Source organism: Dasypus novemcinctus, chromosome 8 (genome assembly GCF_030445035.2).
Source record: "Dasypus novemcinctus isolate mDasNov1 chromosome 8, mDasNov1.1.hap2, whole genome shotgun sequence".
Taxonomy (NCBI): domain Eukaryota; kingdom Metazoa; phylum Chordata; class Mammalia; order Cingulata; family Dasypodidae; genus Dasypus; species Dasypus novemcinctus.
The window spans coordinates 36574328-36592860 of record NC_080680.1 but is presented as its reverse complement, the minus strand read 5'-3'; the positions used below and the strand labels follow the sequence as shown (position 1 = coordinate 36592860).

Here is an 18533-nt window from a genome sequence, read left to right as displayed (position 1 = left end):
TCTGAATATGTTACCTTATATGACAAAATGGGCTTTGCAGAAGTGCTTAAGTTAAGGATTTTGAGATGGGGAAATTTTTTTGGATTATCTGGGTGAGCCCAGTGTAATCACAAGGGGAAAGAAGATTCAAGTCAGGAAAAGGAGATACAATGATGGAACCAGAGGTTAGAGTTAAGTACTTGGAAGATGGAGGAAGGGGCCAAAATCAAGGATGGCAGGCAGCCTCTAGGAGCTGGAAAAGACCAGAAAATGGATTCTTCCCTGATGCTTCTACCTAGATTTTAGACTTTTGACCTCCAGAATTATAAAAAAATAAATTTGCCTTGTTTTAAGCTACTAGGCTTATGGTAATTTTTTACAGCAGCCATAGGAAATTAATACACAGGGATAAATGGGTTTCCATGTTTCAAGACTCCTTGAAGCAAAGGATGGCCATGGTGCCTAACTTGAGCCTATTTTTATCATATCTAGTCTGCATCCTAAATCTTCAGAAAATATTGTAAGAAATGAAAAATAATCATTGCATTTTCACAAACTCAAGATATCTGAGCAGTTCCTTCTGTCCATTCTAGAATGTAGGCTGGCATGAGGGCTAAGAAACCTACCCCTAAACAGGCAAACACATATTGAACAGGGTTAACAGAATTTGCTGCAAAGAATAAGATTGGTGATGGCCACTTCTGGGCATGGGGAAGGGATAAATTAGATATGAATGATTGTGCAATCAAGAGAGAACACTTATGTTTCTGATTATGCAGGAGATTCTGTGGTATTCTCTCATGTAATGATTTTAAATAAAGGAAAAACAATTTGTGTATTTAATTTTTCTTCTTAGAAGCCCCTGGGAAATATTGCTTATCTTGTCAAAGACCATTGATTTTTTTTTTTCTTCTAATTCTGCCTCTAGTGATTTTCCTTACTTTATCATCTTTCCTTACTGCCATTTGTTGATGAATTTCTTCCTTCTTTCACCTTGCTTTCTCTAAATGTGCATTAGCTGCAGGTACCAGCTAGGGGTAAGATACTGTGGTTCTGAATGGAATGTTGAGGGGGTAGATGGAATCTGTGGGAAAAAAACTAACACTGGAAACATAACAGTGAGTACTGGTGAGGTCTGGCCTTTAAGAGATAAATATCTATATCTTTATATATGGAAACATTACTAAATTTTAGCTATATTTTAAAAAGTGACCTCAGAAGAAATAGTAAAGGCTTTTTATATAATGTTGGAGGTGCACCCCAAAGGCTTATTGATTGTTCTATGAGAATATTCCAGATGTTTCTTTCCTCTTCTCTTCTATGAGTGCACTCTGCTTATTTCTCCTCAGTGATACGGTGTGACTCAAAGCTCTCTTTGTGTTTGAATAAAAATAAATTTGATTACTTCTTTCCCTCTGAAGGAATACCTGAGAAGTAGCCATTTAGCCTCATCTCCAAAGGCCTTTGATAGGTGGGTAGCAGAGCTGTTCTAGGGGACAGCTATCTGAAGTTTTGTCCTGAGGTCTGTATTTTGGGGAAAGAGACAAAACAACCATCAGCTAAAGATAATAAAATCAATAGCTATATTTAAGGAATGCTTCTAATGTACCAGGCATTGCCTCATTGAATTTTAAATTGCCCTCTCAGATAGGTCTTATTGATGTTCCCATTTTACAGATGAGAAGCCTAAGACTTAGGAATGTTAAGTTATTTGCTTTAGACCCCACAGGAAGTGGGGTCCAAATTTAACCTAGATAGTGTGGTCAGAATTTGTGTCTGTGGCCACTGTGCTGAATCACCTCCTAGAAACATAATTAGCATCAACACACACTCTCCAAGCAACTGCCTTGGAACATCTGCTGTCTTTGGCCTTTTTGTGAGCCTCCTACCTATTTTTCCCCTTTAATTTGTTAATAATTCCCTTAGGTTTACTGTAGCAGTTTGATATTGTTTATGAATTCCAAAAATAGATACTGGATTGTGTTTGTTAACTGGTCTGTTCCTCTGGGCATATTACATTGTATTGGATTCAGAGGTTTTCATTTATACTTAATTAAATTATGATTAAGGCTTTGATTGGGCTGCATCTAGGGGGCGGGGACATCAAGGGGGCAGGGACTCACAGGGAACACTACAAGGCAGAGAAGAGAGTTTAGAGTTTTAATATTGAAGCCCCAGGAAGTACACAGAGAAGCAGATACATGAGGAAGGAGAGAAAGCTCCATTACACATGGCAGAGGCCCTGGTAAGAAAGATGAGCCATTAGCCTGATAGTCTATAGCCAACCTTGTGGAGAGAGCAAAGCAGCTGAGCTTTGAGTGAAATGAGCCCCAGGAGAGAGACAAGACTTGTCCCAGTTTGTGGCTGAGATTGGAAGAACCTGGGACCATGGAGCCTTGGGAGAAAAGGAGACTGAACCCTGGCAGACGTTGGCAGCCATCTTGCCTCAACATGTGGCAACAGACTTTGGTGAGGGAAGTAACTTCTGCTTTATGGCTTGGTAACTGTAAGCTCCTACCCCAAATAAATACCCTTTATAAAAGCCAACAAATACCAGATTTCTGGTATTTTGCATCAGTTTCCCTTTGGCTGACTAGTACATTTACTGATCAAAGCTGCCCAGACATTTTAACTAACTGCCGTAAGTGTAAAGATGTTGTTAGGTGGGGAGTGTGATGCTTAAGGAAGGGCCTATGTGGAGACACTGCTCCCCAACCTGACTAGCACTAAGGATCAGGATTGGACGGCATCCTTGAGATGGGCTGGACCCTTACAATCCCCTTCCTCTAAAGCACTGTATCCCTCTTATGGTAGGAGGTTATTTCAGTTGATATAGGAAGAAGTGTTTTTAAATTTAAAAAATAATGTCTGAATCCTCTTTTGATATTTTATGTGAAAGTTAGGACCCTGCTTGGGAAAAAATAGAATTTCAACCGTAGGGATAAGGATGCCTGGGAGGATCTGGAGGATTTCAAAACCCTGAAATAGTCTCCTACCTGAGAATGTCTTTCTGAGCTGGCAGCAGAAACCTAAAAATATCCTTCATAGCCTACCTCTAATTGATGCTTGGCCAGTTATCAGAATCTGAACTCAACATTGCCTGGGGAATGAAAAGGAGAACAAAAGTAGGGAAGAGAAAAGTTATGCCCAGAAATAACTGTAGGAATTTGCTATTATTCATTCAATATTCATTTAGTCTATTCTAAGTGCCAGACCTTATGCTGGATACTTGAGATACAGTAGGGAATGCAGATAGACCAGTTCTGTGCCTTCATGAAGATTCCAATCTATTGGGGGAAACAAAGCCACCAATTAGATAAATATACAAAAATTGAAAATTTTTAAGGCAATTAAATATTACAAGGATAAAATACTTGGTGCTCCAGGAACTTGTTATTGGTAGACTTCCCCAAAAGGGAAGAGAGGAGAAGCCTCCCTAAATTAGTAATGCCATAGGGATATGTATTATTTGGAATAAACTGAATGAAGAGGTAAGGTAAGAGTGAGTCAAGTAGAGTGAACACTATGTGCAAAGGCCCTTGACCTGAAGAAGTATGGAGTTTAAGGGTCTGAAAGAGGGTCAGTGGGATTGGAGAAGACAAAGGGAAGGGCAGAACAAGATAACTATGGAGAGTTAGACATGAGTCAGATTATGCAGAAACTTTGAGGCTTTCATATGCTCTTGACCTACTTTTCCATGCAGCCTGCAGCTGCTATGTGACAACATCTCACCTGAGCTGTACTCATCTTCTCACCTTTTGCTCAACACTTATCTGCTGTCACAGAGGGGGAAGGCTGCAGGAACCTACTTGGCCAGTCTGCAGTCTGCGTAAACTGGAATTGCAGGGCCACCCTTGATTAATGGGAGATGGGAGCTGGAGGATGGATACGTCCCTCTTCTGCCTCTTGAGGGGAAAATTCTGAGGTATATTCTTTATGGTTACTAAGCCAGTTGCCAGAGGAGTCAAAACTCACTTGCCCCAGCAGTGACAGATTTTAACAGTCTTGGGGGATGGCTTCTCTCTTTCCCCGTTTCATTCTCCCCAACTCTGATCTTGTTCTTTGAGATCACTTCCCCAAATAGTCTTCCTGCTTACAAGCCCTAGTCACAGGTACTACTTCTGATGGGAACTAAGGCTAAAACTGATTTTTTCTTTTTCAATATAGTAATTTTTTTTGTTTTTAGTTGTATTTATTTTATAGTTAGCTTCTGTTTATGGAAAATGATTATACCTTCCATTTACCATAGTAGCAGTTATCTTTTTAAAGTTAATAAAAATATTAGAGAAATAATATTTCAGGTGTACTTGGACATGGAAGCATCGTAGAGATGGTTTCCCACTGCTTGGAGGTTAGGAAGCCTGGCTTCGAAGTATGAGGCTGGAAGTCAAATGGTCCTTTTCCCTATGAGATCATACTTTATTACTAGTAAATTTGGAGAGGAGACTATATAGGTAGCTAGAAATAAAAACCAAAAGTATTTTCATATTATAGAAGACCACTAATGTATCTGACAAAATATTTCTTGTTAGATGTTCAGTGTCTTCTGTCTTAGAGTGCAAATTAATGAAAAGAAAGGAAGTGGGAGAGCAGATATAAACTATCATGATGAAAATTTATGTCTATTCTTATATTTATTGCCTACTATCATGTGCATTCCAAGAGGAAATAGTGATCTTCCCCTCTAAACCACAGCACCCATACATATGCACATAAATTCAAGGCCCCACCAGTTTCTAATTTTTCAGATCTTTTCTATGCATATATATATATACCTATTATGCTTATACATCTACATCTACATATACTTTAGGTTTTTTGTTAACAAATAAGTTCATGCTATATGTCCTGTTTCAAAAATTTTTTTAAAACTTACTATCAGAGCATAGCATTTTTGCACTTTTTAAACAGCATTATTGTGATATAATCCACATACCATACAATTCACCCATTTAAAGTGTACAATTCAATGGTCTTTAGTATATTCATGGAGCTGTGTATCCATCACCACAATTTTTTAAAAGCTCAAAATATTTTATTGGGAGAACACCCCATTTTATTCAATTCAACTTCTCTTGAGCACATTTTAATTATTTCCGGTTTTACCTGAAAGAAGCAACACTTTAATAGCTGGACATACAGACTTGTGCATTTGTGTGACTATTATTGTAGGATAAACGTCTAGAAATGGATTTTTAAAATCTAATTCCAGGGAAGCGGACATGGCTCAACTGATAGAATATCTGCCTACCATATGGGAGGTCCAGGGTTCAAACCCAGGGCCTCCTGGCCCATGTGGTGAGCTGGCCCACGCATACAGGCAAAGAGTGCCATGCCCCGCAGGGGTGTCTCCTGCATGGGGGAGCCCCACGTGCAAGGAGCGCACCCTGCATTGAGCCGCCTTGCGCGAAAAACGTGCAGCCTGCCCAGGAGTAGTGTCGTACACATGGAGAGCTGACGCATCAAGATGACACAACAAAAAGAGACACAGATTCCCAGTGCCACCCAGAATGCAAACGGACACAGAGGAACACACAGTGAATAGAAACAGAGCAGACAATGGGGGGGAGGAAGGGGAAATAAATAAATAAAATAAATTTCTTAAAAAAAGAAATAAAAAAAAAAATCTAATTCCACACATTTTGAAATGTGATAGATATGACAAATTTCCCCCTGGGAGTTGTACCAGTTTAACTTACCCTATTAGTCTTACAATGCTGATTTCACCACACTATCACCAACGTGAAGTATGGATTTTTAAATATTTATCACTCTGTGAGGCAATAACTCATTGTTATAATTTTAATTTTTTATTATGTGTGAGTTAAAATATTTTTTCAATGTTTTAATTGTCCATTCATGCATTTTCTTCTCTGAATTTCTTATTCATGCCATTTGCCTTTTTTCCCCCATTTTTGGATTGTTAATCTATTTTTACAATGATTTGTAAAAACTTTTTGTCTGTTAGGAATATTAACCCTCTGTCATGTTTGCTGCAAATAACTTTTCCAAGTATGTCTTTTGTCTTTTTATTTTTTAAAGCTGAAATGTCATTTTATTTTATTTTTTACATAATTAAAAAAATTTTAAAGTAGCTTTATTTACATAGATGTTACATAAAAAATATAAGGGATTCCGATATGCTCCACTCCCACCCCCTCCCACACTTTCCCACATTAACAACATCCCTCATTAGTGTGGTACATTTGTTCCACTTGATGAACACATACTGAAGCATTGCTACTAACCATGGATTAAAGTTTATATTATAATATACACTTTAGCCCACACAATCTTGTAGGTTATGACAAAATATACAATGGCCTGGATCTATCCCTACAATGTTATGCAGGACAACTCCAATGTTCGAAAAATGCCCTCATATTACATCTATTCTTCCCTGTCCCATCCCGTAGAACCTCTGATGGCCACTGCCTTGATATCAGTGATGAATTCTTTCATTGCTGGAATAATAATACGTCTATAGTAGAATAACTTTGTAAATGGTACTGTTGGCCAGATAAAAGGTTTAAACCTCTTTATAGTCAATAAGTTACCTGTTTTTGGTTCTTTTGTCATACTTAAAAGGTTTATCAGGAAGAAGATGATACAGTGATTTTTGAATGTGAAATAATTATTTTTAGACTAATACAGTAGGGATGAAACAATTTTCAATCATTAGATATGCCTAAGTTTCTTTTTGCAATCTTCAGAGTTGTGATTTTTTAGAAATATGATAAATTTGATGCCAATGTGAAGACCATTTGAAGATGGAAATGCACACTTTTAATGAAGACAATATTTCAACAGGAATTTGTGCGGCTGACTGTTTCTGATGTTTTAACTACCTATGTGACAATCCTCATTGGGGACTTCCTCAGAGCGTGTTTTGTGAGGTTTTGTAATTACTGCTGGTGCTGGGATTTGGAATATGGATACGTAAGTATATTACTTTTTCTCTTATCAGATTATGCCTTTGTGATTTATCATTTAAACACACCCTGAGAGAAAAGGACATAAAGTGTGTAGAGGGTGGGATCTCTTTTGCAGATGTAAATAAATGAAAACCAATGAGTAGAGTTGTACTTAAGAGGTGACCAGACTTGAGGATCATGGTTTATAGGATTCTAGTAAAATTAGCACAGATTTGCCCAACTGCTGAAGCAATGAACTTCAACTAGTAGTTAAAATGTTGAACTCAGTGCACCTCTGACCAACGTAGTCAGCCCTCTCTCTATGCAGCTTGCTGATGTTTCTGGAAACAGGACAAGTGGATAGTATCGATGGCACATTTATTAATTCCTTTGAATTTCACTAAACAAACTGCTGAGCAATTATTATGTACCAGTCACTGTACATTATATTGGAGGTTAAAATGATTCAATAAATATGGTCCTTCATAAAGCTCACAATCAAATAAGATTTCTGCAGAGACATAGCAGGGGACTGTGGAGGTTTCAAGGAAGGCCCAGTGAGTTTGCTAATAGGACTCTAAATTCTTGCAACTGATTCCCTTAGACTCCACTCTGGACTTCTACACTGGCTCTCCCTCATTGCTCAACCTCAGCTCCCCTACAAAACTTGAAGGCAGCTGCTGAGCAGATCTCAGTCTGTGGTCTGACACATCTGTAGGTTTCTACTGACCCTCTTTTGTAAAGGAAACTGGCTCCAGTCATCCCAAGAAATAGTACCTGGGGAGGTGGAAGATGATAGTATTCATTTGCTCAAAATCCTCTAGTGGCTTCCTAAGTACTTAGAATGAATTTCAAATCTCTTTATACAGCCTTTGATATCCTGTATGATCTGCTTCTTTTTGTTCTTTTTGAGCTCATCTCTTACACTATTGTCCCTGCTTCGTAAAGTCCAAAAACATCCATCTTCTTTCTGATGCTCAAACACATCAAGGTAGTCCTTGCATTTGTGCTAGCTCTTCCTCCTAGGGGTATTGCCCTAGAACTTGGCATGGCTGATCTGCTCATCATCAAGGTCTTTACTAATATGTCATTTCCTTAGAGGCCTTTTCTAACCATTCAATCTAAAGAAGTCCATCAATAACTCTCTCTTTCAACATGCTGTTTTATTTCTTCATAAGCCATATAATGATTTGATATTTACTTTCTAAAATTTGCTATTGTCTGTCTCCCTATGTTGGAATGTAAATTCTATGAAGGCAGGGGTCTTGATCTCTGTCCTTAGAGCTATGCAACTATGCTTGTGACCTGGTAGGAGTTAAGTGTTGACTGACTGCTCAAATGTTGTACCTCCATATTATAGCACCATCAAGGCAGCATCATTTTTGAAGAACCTGCCTCCCTCAGGGCTGTCCCGATGGAATCAGTCTGGCTTAGGGTTCCTGAGCCAATGCTATGCTTTTCTCCTCACAGTGAAGGGATATCCTTTACTGCTGATCTCCCTTCTTTCTCATGCCTTCTAATCTCCGGACAATCCAATATTCCATCATGTTTTCAAGATCTCACGCTAGTTCCTCTGCCTGGCCACCTGACTTTGAGAATATTTCATTTGTTAGGTCATCTTTATCACACTCGCTGAAAGTGCCTCCTCAAATGAGCCCGAGGCAGTTAGGTAATGCTCTTTAGTAAACGGCAGTGAGGTAATGCTATAGATACAGAATGCGGTTGCGTTGCTTTCCCATTCCCTGCTATGAGGTATTCAGCTGGCTTGGTTTCATTTCTATTTTTCTTGCCTGATTCAGCTTTTCTGAGGCAGACATAAAAATTGCCATTTCTTTCCATTGCTTGTTTTTTGCTTGCCTTTATCCCTTGCTGCTTTCTTCTTAAGTGGTAGAAAATTTGCTGCAAATATGAAGTCAATATTACATGACCTGGATGCATAAAAGCTGTAATTAAATGACTGTCATTTATTATTTATTGAGTGCTGAGAGTGTTCTTGGGTTAATACAAAGCACAGGAAAAAAGGCAAGTTCCTGCTTCAGGTCATAAAGAAAGAATTTTCTTCCATGCTACCTTTGAAAGAATTTTTTTGAGAGAGGTTCATCATCAAAACAATTTTTAAAGCATTAAGGTTGGATGATGCATCTTTGATGTGGATCCTATTTTCATTGCTGCACAAGCTGGAAAGTTTACACATTTAAATGCCTACTAAGTGCAAACCATTATGAGTAAACCTCTGATGGTATAGATACCGAGGTGTAGAAAATGGAAGCTGAAGGAGAAGTTGCAAACTGGGGCCTGCAAGGTTGATTCAGTTTATAGATACTTGTTTGCAAAGTACTTTTTGTTGTTGCAGTTACTATAATGTTTAAAAACATTAAAAATAAAACGCATTTCTTACTTTTCTCGATATATTGGAATGTCTGGCATAAATTGGCTTGTGCTGAGAAACCACTGCCTTCTTATTTTATTTTGCAATTCCCATTGTCAATAAAGGACAAAGAATGTAAATACCATAGGAGAAACCAATTGCTTTGGGACTTTGAAGAAGTAGTGGGAAAGAGAGAGCTAAAGACTCTTTTGCAGAAATACAAAAGCATGATGGAGGAGAAGGCATTTGAGTCCAGCCTTGAAGCATGATCAGGATTTCAAAAGATTGAGATGGAAGAAAGTATCCCCAGTGGAGAGGCTGGAATAAACTGAGGCCCAGGGGAAAGTCTGGTCAGTGCAAGCAAAGAGAAGAGGCTGAAGAGGATGTTGCTCTGATACTTTTATGGGCTTACTTGATTTTTTTTCTGTCCTAAACTAATTGGCATTATGGGTCCAGAAAGTACCTGTCACGTGGAGATGGAAAACTGGAGGTGGGCAAAGAAGATTCCTTTGAGAATCTCCTCATAAATGAAAGTGAAAAATGTGACTATTTTGCCACTAAAATATTTCTTTTTCTTTCTTTTTTTTTTTTGAACTCCCAAAATAATGCCAATTCATTGTAGAAAATTAGAAAATACAGTGAAGTCAAATATGAAAATAAAAAACTCAGGTAATCCTAGCAGTCGTGGGATTATTTATATGGATCATTTGAATCATACAGTACTTATTTATATGTAGATTTATTTATTTAGTTATGTATGTATATATTTATATTTATTTGTTTATATATAGATTTACAGTTATAGATTTTTATAAATTATAAATTTTTATAAATATATTATAGATTTTATAAATCCTTAGATTATACATTGTAATCTATAGATTTTTATAAATTTATATAAATATAGATAGATATAGTTATTGACTACCTGCTTTTCTCAACTAATAGTGATCATTTCCCCATGTTATTGTTATTTTAAAACATGATTTTTAAATAACTGAATGATATTCTACATATGGATGTGTTATAATTAATTTAATTAGTTTTTTATTTGTGGTCAGTTGAACTATTTCTAATTTTTGTTATTATAATACGTTTTGATAACCCTTTAGATATCCATGTAGATAAATAGCCTCATAGATAAATCATAGTGTGTATACAAATTATTTCCTTGTAATAAATTTCTCTAAGTTGAATTGCTCAGTCAGAGAGAAGGTGCCTTTAAAAAAGTTCATTTACTTTTATTACAGGAATATTTGTATGAACTACACCCTGCAGATACTGGCATTGGATTGAGAGCTTCATACAATGTTAACAATAGGTAGACTTTTGACATGATCAACCATAGTGTCTTTACTTATGAAAAATTGAGAATCTGTGACTTGAAATGAGTTGCCCATGAAGTGCCCTTCTGGACAAAAACATAAAGTTAAATATACTGAATTATACATTGAGTATATCTGAGTAAATTGGGTTAAATATGACCCTGTATATTTTTCCAGTCATAAATTTATAACCAAAGCATTATTACAATGAACCTCTGAACTTAGGTCAACATTGTTAGATCATGTAATGTAAGTTAACATTTCTTGACGCTTCTCTTAGCATAGTAGATAGCCCTCAAAGAGTTTACTGACTCATTGTGAGTGAATGGCTCCATCTCAGGAGTTTTTTCTTTTTTTTTTTTCTTTTTTAAATTTATTTTTAAAAGATACTTATATTACATAAAAGGTTACATAAAAAAAACAACAACGGGATTCCCATATGCCCCACTCCCCACACCTCCCAATTTTCCCCACATTAACAACTTCTTTCATTAGTGTATTATGTTCATTGCAATTGATGAACACATTTTGGAGCATGGCCACTAAGCATGGATTATAGTTTACATTGTAGTTTACACTCTCTCCCACTCAATTCTGTAGGTTATGGCAGGATATATAATGGCCTGTATCTGTAGTTGCAATGTCATTCAGGACAATTCCGCCTCTTTTTCCCTCTCCCTGACTTCAGCACCTCCGGTGGCCACTGTCTCAATATCAATGATATAATTCTTCCATTGCTAGACTCACAATAAGCCTATAGTAGGACACCAGTAAATCCACTCTAGTCCTTACTTTATTTCCCAATCCTGAAGATTCTGTGGTGGTGATGCTTACTCTACCTCTAATTGAAAGGGGGCTTGGATCCCACATGGTTGATGGGTGGGACTCTCTTTCATAGTTGTAGATTCTCTCAGTTCTTTGGTGTGGTGGTTTTCTACCCTCACCAGGAGGGGCTTTAATTGTCATGATTCAGTGCAAGGTGAGGCCTCTCGTAAACTCTATAGGTTTTAGCTATAGTTCAGGGCGGAATATCTTTACTTTCGCTTTAATATGCATTGACAACACTCTTGCCATTTACTAATAAGGTAGGTAAAGAATATCCAAGAGAAAATAGAATTGATCACATGGCATGTTCAATCAAATTAAAATGTCAGGGTCTTGTTTAAAGTTATATTTTTAAAATTGTCCTTGTTGAATTTTTATAAGTGGGGGAACTATGGGAGATTTCCTTGAGATATGATGAAGGGACCTCAAGATTATCCATAAATAGGAGACCTATGATTGATAGACCATTAGAGAAGATTCTAATCATATTATGCTGTATTATAATAAGATGCATTTTTACTTACTGCTTATTATCAGAAATTCTACAAAATACTTTCTATATTTTATTCCATGTCATACTAGCAATGCTATGAGAGAGGTGTTATTCCTACTTGCAGTAAACTGAGCATTAGAAGATATTAAATGATTATTCAAAGACATATAACTGGTCAATGGTGCGGCTAGGACTTAAACTCATGTCTGTCTGATTGTAAAGTCATTAACTGGATTTCCATAGTTTTGAATGTTTATATGTAATGCTTAACCCTGGAAATTTTATGCCAAAGCATGACTTATCTATGAGTTAACCAATGGCTTTTTAAACTCAAGGTGCTTGCAGGCATAGATGGGTTACTTGCAGTAGAGTGAGTTAGTGGGAGGGTCTGGGATATAGAAATAGAAAATCATATTAGCTGTTAATCTCTAGTTGGAAATGTGAAGGTTTAATTGTAGCAGTCTTGGAAGATGGCAAGAGAAAGAGTCAGTGGGAAGTCACTGGTATATTAAGAGGGGGTAAGAACATGAGAACAGGATAGCACAGGCTTATGTGAACTTGCTCATGAAACTATGGAGGGTGTTTGTCTGCAGTTAACAAGGTTTTGATCTCAACTAGGGTTGAAGTGGAAGGCCTCAAGGTGCTGAATCATTCTAGTAAATGAGGCTAGGATTTGTCCTAAAGCAGTGGTTCTCAAATTTGAGCACACATTAGAATCTCCTGGAGGCCATGGGAAAACACAGGGCTTCTACTTTAGTAGCGTTAGAGTGGAACCTGAGAATTTGCTTTACTTACAGGTTCCCAAGTGATGCTGCTACTTGTGGTCTAGGGTCCACACTATGAGGACCACTATCCTTGAGCCACAACCAGACCAGCCTGTATCTTTAAGTAGAATGATTCCAGTTGTGGGAAATAGGATTTGCATGAAGATCAGTCAGGTCATTGCAGTGTCAGATCTCTCTGAGATCCTGAATTTCATTTTACAATACCCGTAGTTTGGCGTTCTGCCCCAGATAACTAAACTTGCAGAGAGAGAATGGATTTTCCCAGGCTCTTCAGTCCAATGAGCACCATATGTCCTCCCTCTAGGTAGATGACTGACTCAGGCCCACCACAAAAACAAAGTTCCCAAAATAAAGCAAGACAATTTCCATCCCCTTGGCTGTTAGGGGCCTCAGCCTAACTCCAAATGGGCTCCTCTGTTGCTGGCCCTAAAAATCTTATTAGGAATGAGTGGCCATTAGTGAGTTTATTACACTTATCCCATTTGAATAATTTCATTACCTCAGGTTTCAAGGAAATCTGTTTATTTCCCCAAGCACCATTTATCTTTAAGCTTTTTTATATTTTAGAGGCAATTAAACAAATATATTCCAGATCTATTTACTCTTATGTTGTTAAGCTATTACTTGAAGAATTTTTAAAACAAAACATGTTTGTTAAAAAAGTCCACCTCTAAAAGAATGAGCATTAAATTTTATATGTATTAAATTGTATAGTATATATAGCATCTTGAATAAAATTATATATAATTTTTTCACCTTCTTATATTTGCTTTGTTTTTAGAGTGGGAGTTTGTGAGTTTAATATATACAGTATTAAATTCCTTTCCAAAAGAGTTTCCAGAGAAGCAATTCCTTAATAACTCTACCTAATTTTTAACCAATTACAAATTTTAGATTATAAAGAGGTCTTGGAAATTACCTTGTTCAGGGGTCGGCAAACTTTTCCTGTAAAGGGCTGATAGTAAATATTTCATCCTTCGTGGGACATGGTCTGTTGCAACTACTCAGTTCTGCTATTGTAGCTCAAAAGTAGCCTTGGACAAATATAAATGAATGAATGTAGCTGTATTCCAGTAAAAGTTTATTTACAGAAACTGGTGGCAAAAAAAAAAAAAAGAGGCAAGCCCTGGTTGATTAACAGGCCATAGTTTGCAGACCCCTGATGTAGTTTGTTTCATTTACTTATCTGTGAGGAAACTGAGGCCTAAAGCAATTAGGTGATTGGCCTAGTTCATTCAGGTAGGAAATAGCGGTACAATACCTAATGTTCAAGGCTGAATCCCAGTCATGTGTCTGTGATAAACCACAGGGTGCATTAGGTCTACCCTATGCCCTTTCTCTGCATCAGGTCAATTTACACATCAAAGATTTTATCCCTCCAGCTGCCACTGCTGCTAACCCTGTGCGAGGCTAGGGGCTCCCAGGGTGTCCTTTGTGCTGTTCTAGTCACCTAGTTATAAAAATATCTCATTTCAAATGACCTTTAAGAGGTTTATGCATTTGTGAGCATAAAAGAAATAATATATTTGAAAGATTTCTTCATGTTCAGTAGTTTGGTGGGCTAAATCATGACACTATTCGAAGGAGGCCAAGGTTGAAGACTTGATTTTTGACTGGCAGAGAGAAAAGCTGTTCCAAGGCCACAGATGGCATGGGTCACCCGACTGAGCATTTTTCAAATGTGTTCTGTGATCACACAGGAATCTAGGAGAAAGTGCAGATGATTCAGAGCAGAACACTCTTGTGGAGGGAACAAGACTCAATGTTAATGCTCTTCAAATTAAAAGCAATTCTTCTTTTTTCATGAAGGACACATTTTTTCCTTGTTGATCTCGGAATAAAAACTGTGAACTAGGAAAACGGACTTGGCCCAGTGGTTAGGGCGTCTGTCTACCACATGGGAGGTCCGCGGTTCAAACCCCGGGCCTCCTTGACCCGTGTGGAGCTGGCCCACGCGCAGTGCTGAAGTGCCGTGCCACACAGTGGTGTCCCCCGCGTGGGGCTGCAAGGAGTGCGCCCCGTAAGGAGAGCCGCCCAGCGGGAAAGAAAGAGCAGCCTGCCCAGGAATGGCGCCGCCCACACTTCCCGTGCTGCTGACGACAACAGAAGCGGACAAAGAAACAAGACACAGCAAATAGACACAGGGAACAGACAACCGGGGGAGGGGAGGGAATTAAATAAATAAATAAATCTTTAAAAAAAAACAAAATAAAAAACTGTTAAACACTTTTGCATCTTGCAGCCATTCATGCTCCTAGATAATCCACCAGCTAGTGAGATACTTTGTATATCCTCCAGCAGTACCGTGACTGAATTTATGTTGAAATGATCCCAGCCATATTTGTCTTGCTTAATACAAAGTGCTCTTTATCATTTCACTATGTATCATCTTATTTTATCTTGTGATTTAACCAACCTTGTTATGCAATAATTGCTGTACTCACTGAATCTGTAGCATGGTACACTGTCCACAGGTTTCAGTTGAATAGGAACGTACTACTTTACAGGAAAGTGATGAAGTTGAGGCCTGGACTCAGAGCCTCTTAAGATATGTGGAAACAACCCAAGCGTCTATCAACAGGTGAATGGATAAAAAATGTGGTATATACACACAGCAGACTATTCTTCAACCTTAAAAAGGAATGAAGTTCTGCTAACATGCTACAACATGGAGGAACTTCAAAAGCATTATGCTGAGTGAAATAGACCAGATGCCAAAGAAAAAAAAAACATATATGATTCCACCTTTATAAAATATCTAAAATAAGCAAGTAATAGAGACAGAAAGTAGATTAAAGATTACCAGTGGCCTGGGGGAGGGAGGTATTTAATAGGTACAGAGTTTCTTTTGGGGTCATGGAAAAGTCTGCAAGTCTTGATAATGGATAGTGGTGGTGGTAGTACAACACTGTAAATGTAATTAATACCACTGTGTATGCATAAAAATGGTTAAAATGAGAAATTGTCTGATATCCATGTTGCCACAATAAAATTTATTTTGAAAGGGTCTCTTAAGGCTAAGCATTTGAATGTTCTGGCTAGTTTTGTTGAGGATCCAACTCAGAAACTTGTTTTATCTCCTTACAAATATATTTTCTTGGGTTCTTGGGTTTGGAAAGAATAGAGACTCTCTCAGGTCATTTTAGTCTGCATGCACATGTGTGTGTTGGGGGAAGAAGTTATGAAGAAATGCATGTTCTGAAGCCACACAGGAAAAGGTGTCAGCATCTGGGCAGGCTTGGTCCTCTGTCTTGGTCCTCTCACCTCTGTTGCTCTCTTATTACCAGTTAGTCAGTCTTCTTTGAATTCTCTGTCCCCAATTAAATAAGAACCAGTTTCATTGCCTATGCTGATTAGCATTACCCTATTGATAGGAATTTTTCTGCTAAGATGCCTAATGGGCCACCAGGAAGCCTTCAGATGGGCCATCCTAGCAGAGAAGCCCAACTCAGTTCCTATTGGTGATGCCTCTGCCCCCAAAATAGCCTGGTTCTACTGTCTAGGACAGAGAAGTATCATCTAAGAGATACATTGGACATAGATTTGAATCACTTCTTAAACTTTTGTTCTATTTATTTCTGTTTATTTTATTGTAAAAGTAATTTTCATTATTGTTGAAATTTTTAATAAGCGAGACTTAAGAAAATAAAAGCCACAATTCCATCACCCACATATAACAATTAATATTTTGCTGTTTACTTTCTAGCCTTTTTCTTTGTATGTAATTTCATATAGAGTTGGTAAAAATAATGAGTATCTAATTATGTATATATTTTTGTTTAAAATTAGAGTATAGTCTTCTCTCCTGCATATAAATAATTCCAAAAAACTATTGTAGTTAGCTGCAATATATATCATATATTATGTAGATATACTGCATTTAAGGAACCAATGTTGGACCTTTGGATTGTTTCACCTTTGCTTGGTAAAATGTATTGGCATTTCATATTACTTCCTAGATGACAAATTCCTAAGGGCCAAAGAGAATGAAATTTTAAAATCTTTTATGTCAACTTGTTTTCCCAAAATCTTGCTGTATTAGTCAGCCAAAGGGGTGCTGATGCAAAATACCAGAAATTGGTTGGTTTTTTATAAAAGGTGTTTATTTGGGGTAGGAGCTTACAGATACCAGGCCATAAGGCATAAGTTACTTCCCTCACCAAAGTCTATTTCCATGTGTTAGAGCAAGATGGTTGCTGACGTTTGTCAGGGTTCAGGCTTCCTGGTTTCCTCTCTTCCCAAGTCTTTCTTCTCTCCAGGCTCAGGGTTCCTCTCTTCCCGGGCTTGCTTCTTCCTGGGCTCAGGGTTCCTCTCTTCCCTGGGCTTGCTTCTCTTTCCTCTGTGTGCTTACTTCCTGGGGCTCCAGCTTAAGACTTCAGCCACAAACTCCAACATCAAAACTCCAACATTAAAAACCCTCTACTCTGTCCTTTGCCATTTCTTTTATCTGTGAGTCCCCAACCACCAAGGGATTGGGACTTGACGTCCTAATGGCACAAGAGGTTTACATGATTACTTAGTCAAATAAACCTCTGAATCCAATATATTCTAATATGCCCAGAGGAAAAGACCAGTTTACAAACATAAGCCAATATTTATTTTTTCAATTCATCAATAATATCAAACTGCAACTGTCACTCTGATTTTTACTTTTGCCACAGTGTATGAGAGAGCCTGTCTTGCCACACTCCAAAGCACTGTATGGTAGCAACTTTTATGAACCTTACTAGGTTAAAAATGGCATCTCTTTGTGCCTAATTATGTGTTATATTGATTATTTTGCCACAATAAGGTAGTTGAGAGCCTAGTCATGCCTATGCAGGAACACTTGCCTTTCAGTTTTCACTGAGATGCTAATTCATTGACTGTTCTGTCTCTTTCAGCCTTCATACACAGAATTTGACATCAGTGGCAATGTCCTCGCTCTGATCTTCAACCAAGGCATGATCTGGTAAGATGGCTAATCATTTAAGGAAAAGCCTCCAAGGTCACTTTTAACGTAAAACACCATTGCCTGGAGTCTATATCTAACTTGACATTTGCCTTTGCAAAGCTAATGGCTATGAATAGTTTGCTTTTTTTTTTTTTCATCTCATAAACCTTGGTCCTCAAATACATCTGCTTTTTTTACAAATGATAAGAGTCTATTTTCTGGTTGGTAGATTTATTTGAAGGCTTTTATAGCCTATAGCTCTAGGATCGAACAGTGAAACATGCCCTCATCCTACTACTACACATTATGTATGAAATAAATTAATATAAGTCCTTTCTGAGAAAGTGATTTTGTTGTGTTGTCACTATTGAATATATTTAAAATACAACTCATAGTTACTATTAAAAATAATCCTGGAGTGGATATGGCTCAAGTAGTTGAGCTCCTGCCTCCCACATGGGTGGTCTTGGATTCAGTACCTGGTACCTCCTAAAAACAAACAATCAACAAACAAAACAAATGAGAAAACCAAATCAGGAAGCCAATTTAGCTCAGTGGTTGTGCGCTGGCTTCCCACATACAAGATCCTGGGTTCAATCCCTGGCCTCCAATACATCAAGGAAAAAAAAAGCCCTTTACCAAGCCCAGTTGTTTATAAAGATGAGATATGTTTTAGGAATGTCTAATTGAAAATATGATCTTTATTTTGTAACTCGTTTCATAGAATCATTTGCCCATCAGACTTATTTCTCATGATATGCAAAGGAGTGTCATTTTTCATTGAATGATAGGATTCTCACTGTAAACCCTGACAGTTAAAATGAGCTGATACAGTAGAAACAGTCTTTGAGTTTAAAAATTGAATCACAGCATGTAATTCATCTGAGGACCATGTGTCTCGGAAATCTGTC

The 18533-nt window shown here is 37.6% G+C and overlaps 1 protein-coding gene across 1 annotated transcript in view; it reads left to right on the top strand.

Moving 5' to 3' along the window:
• Positions 1–18533, top strand: part of TMC1 (transmembrane channel like 1) — a 133640-nt gene that overhangs the window by 96717 nt on the left and 18390 nt on the right. Inside the window, exons 14-15 of the mRNA XM_071216678.1 lie at positions 6790–6918; positions 17573–17640. Coding sequence (XP_071072779.1) covers positions 6790–6918; positions 17573–17640 — 197 coding nt within the window. The remainder of the gene's footprint in view (positions 1–6789; positions 6919–17572; positions 17641–18533) is intronic.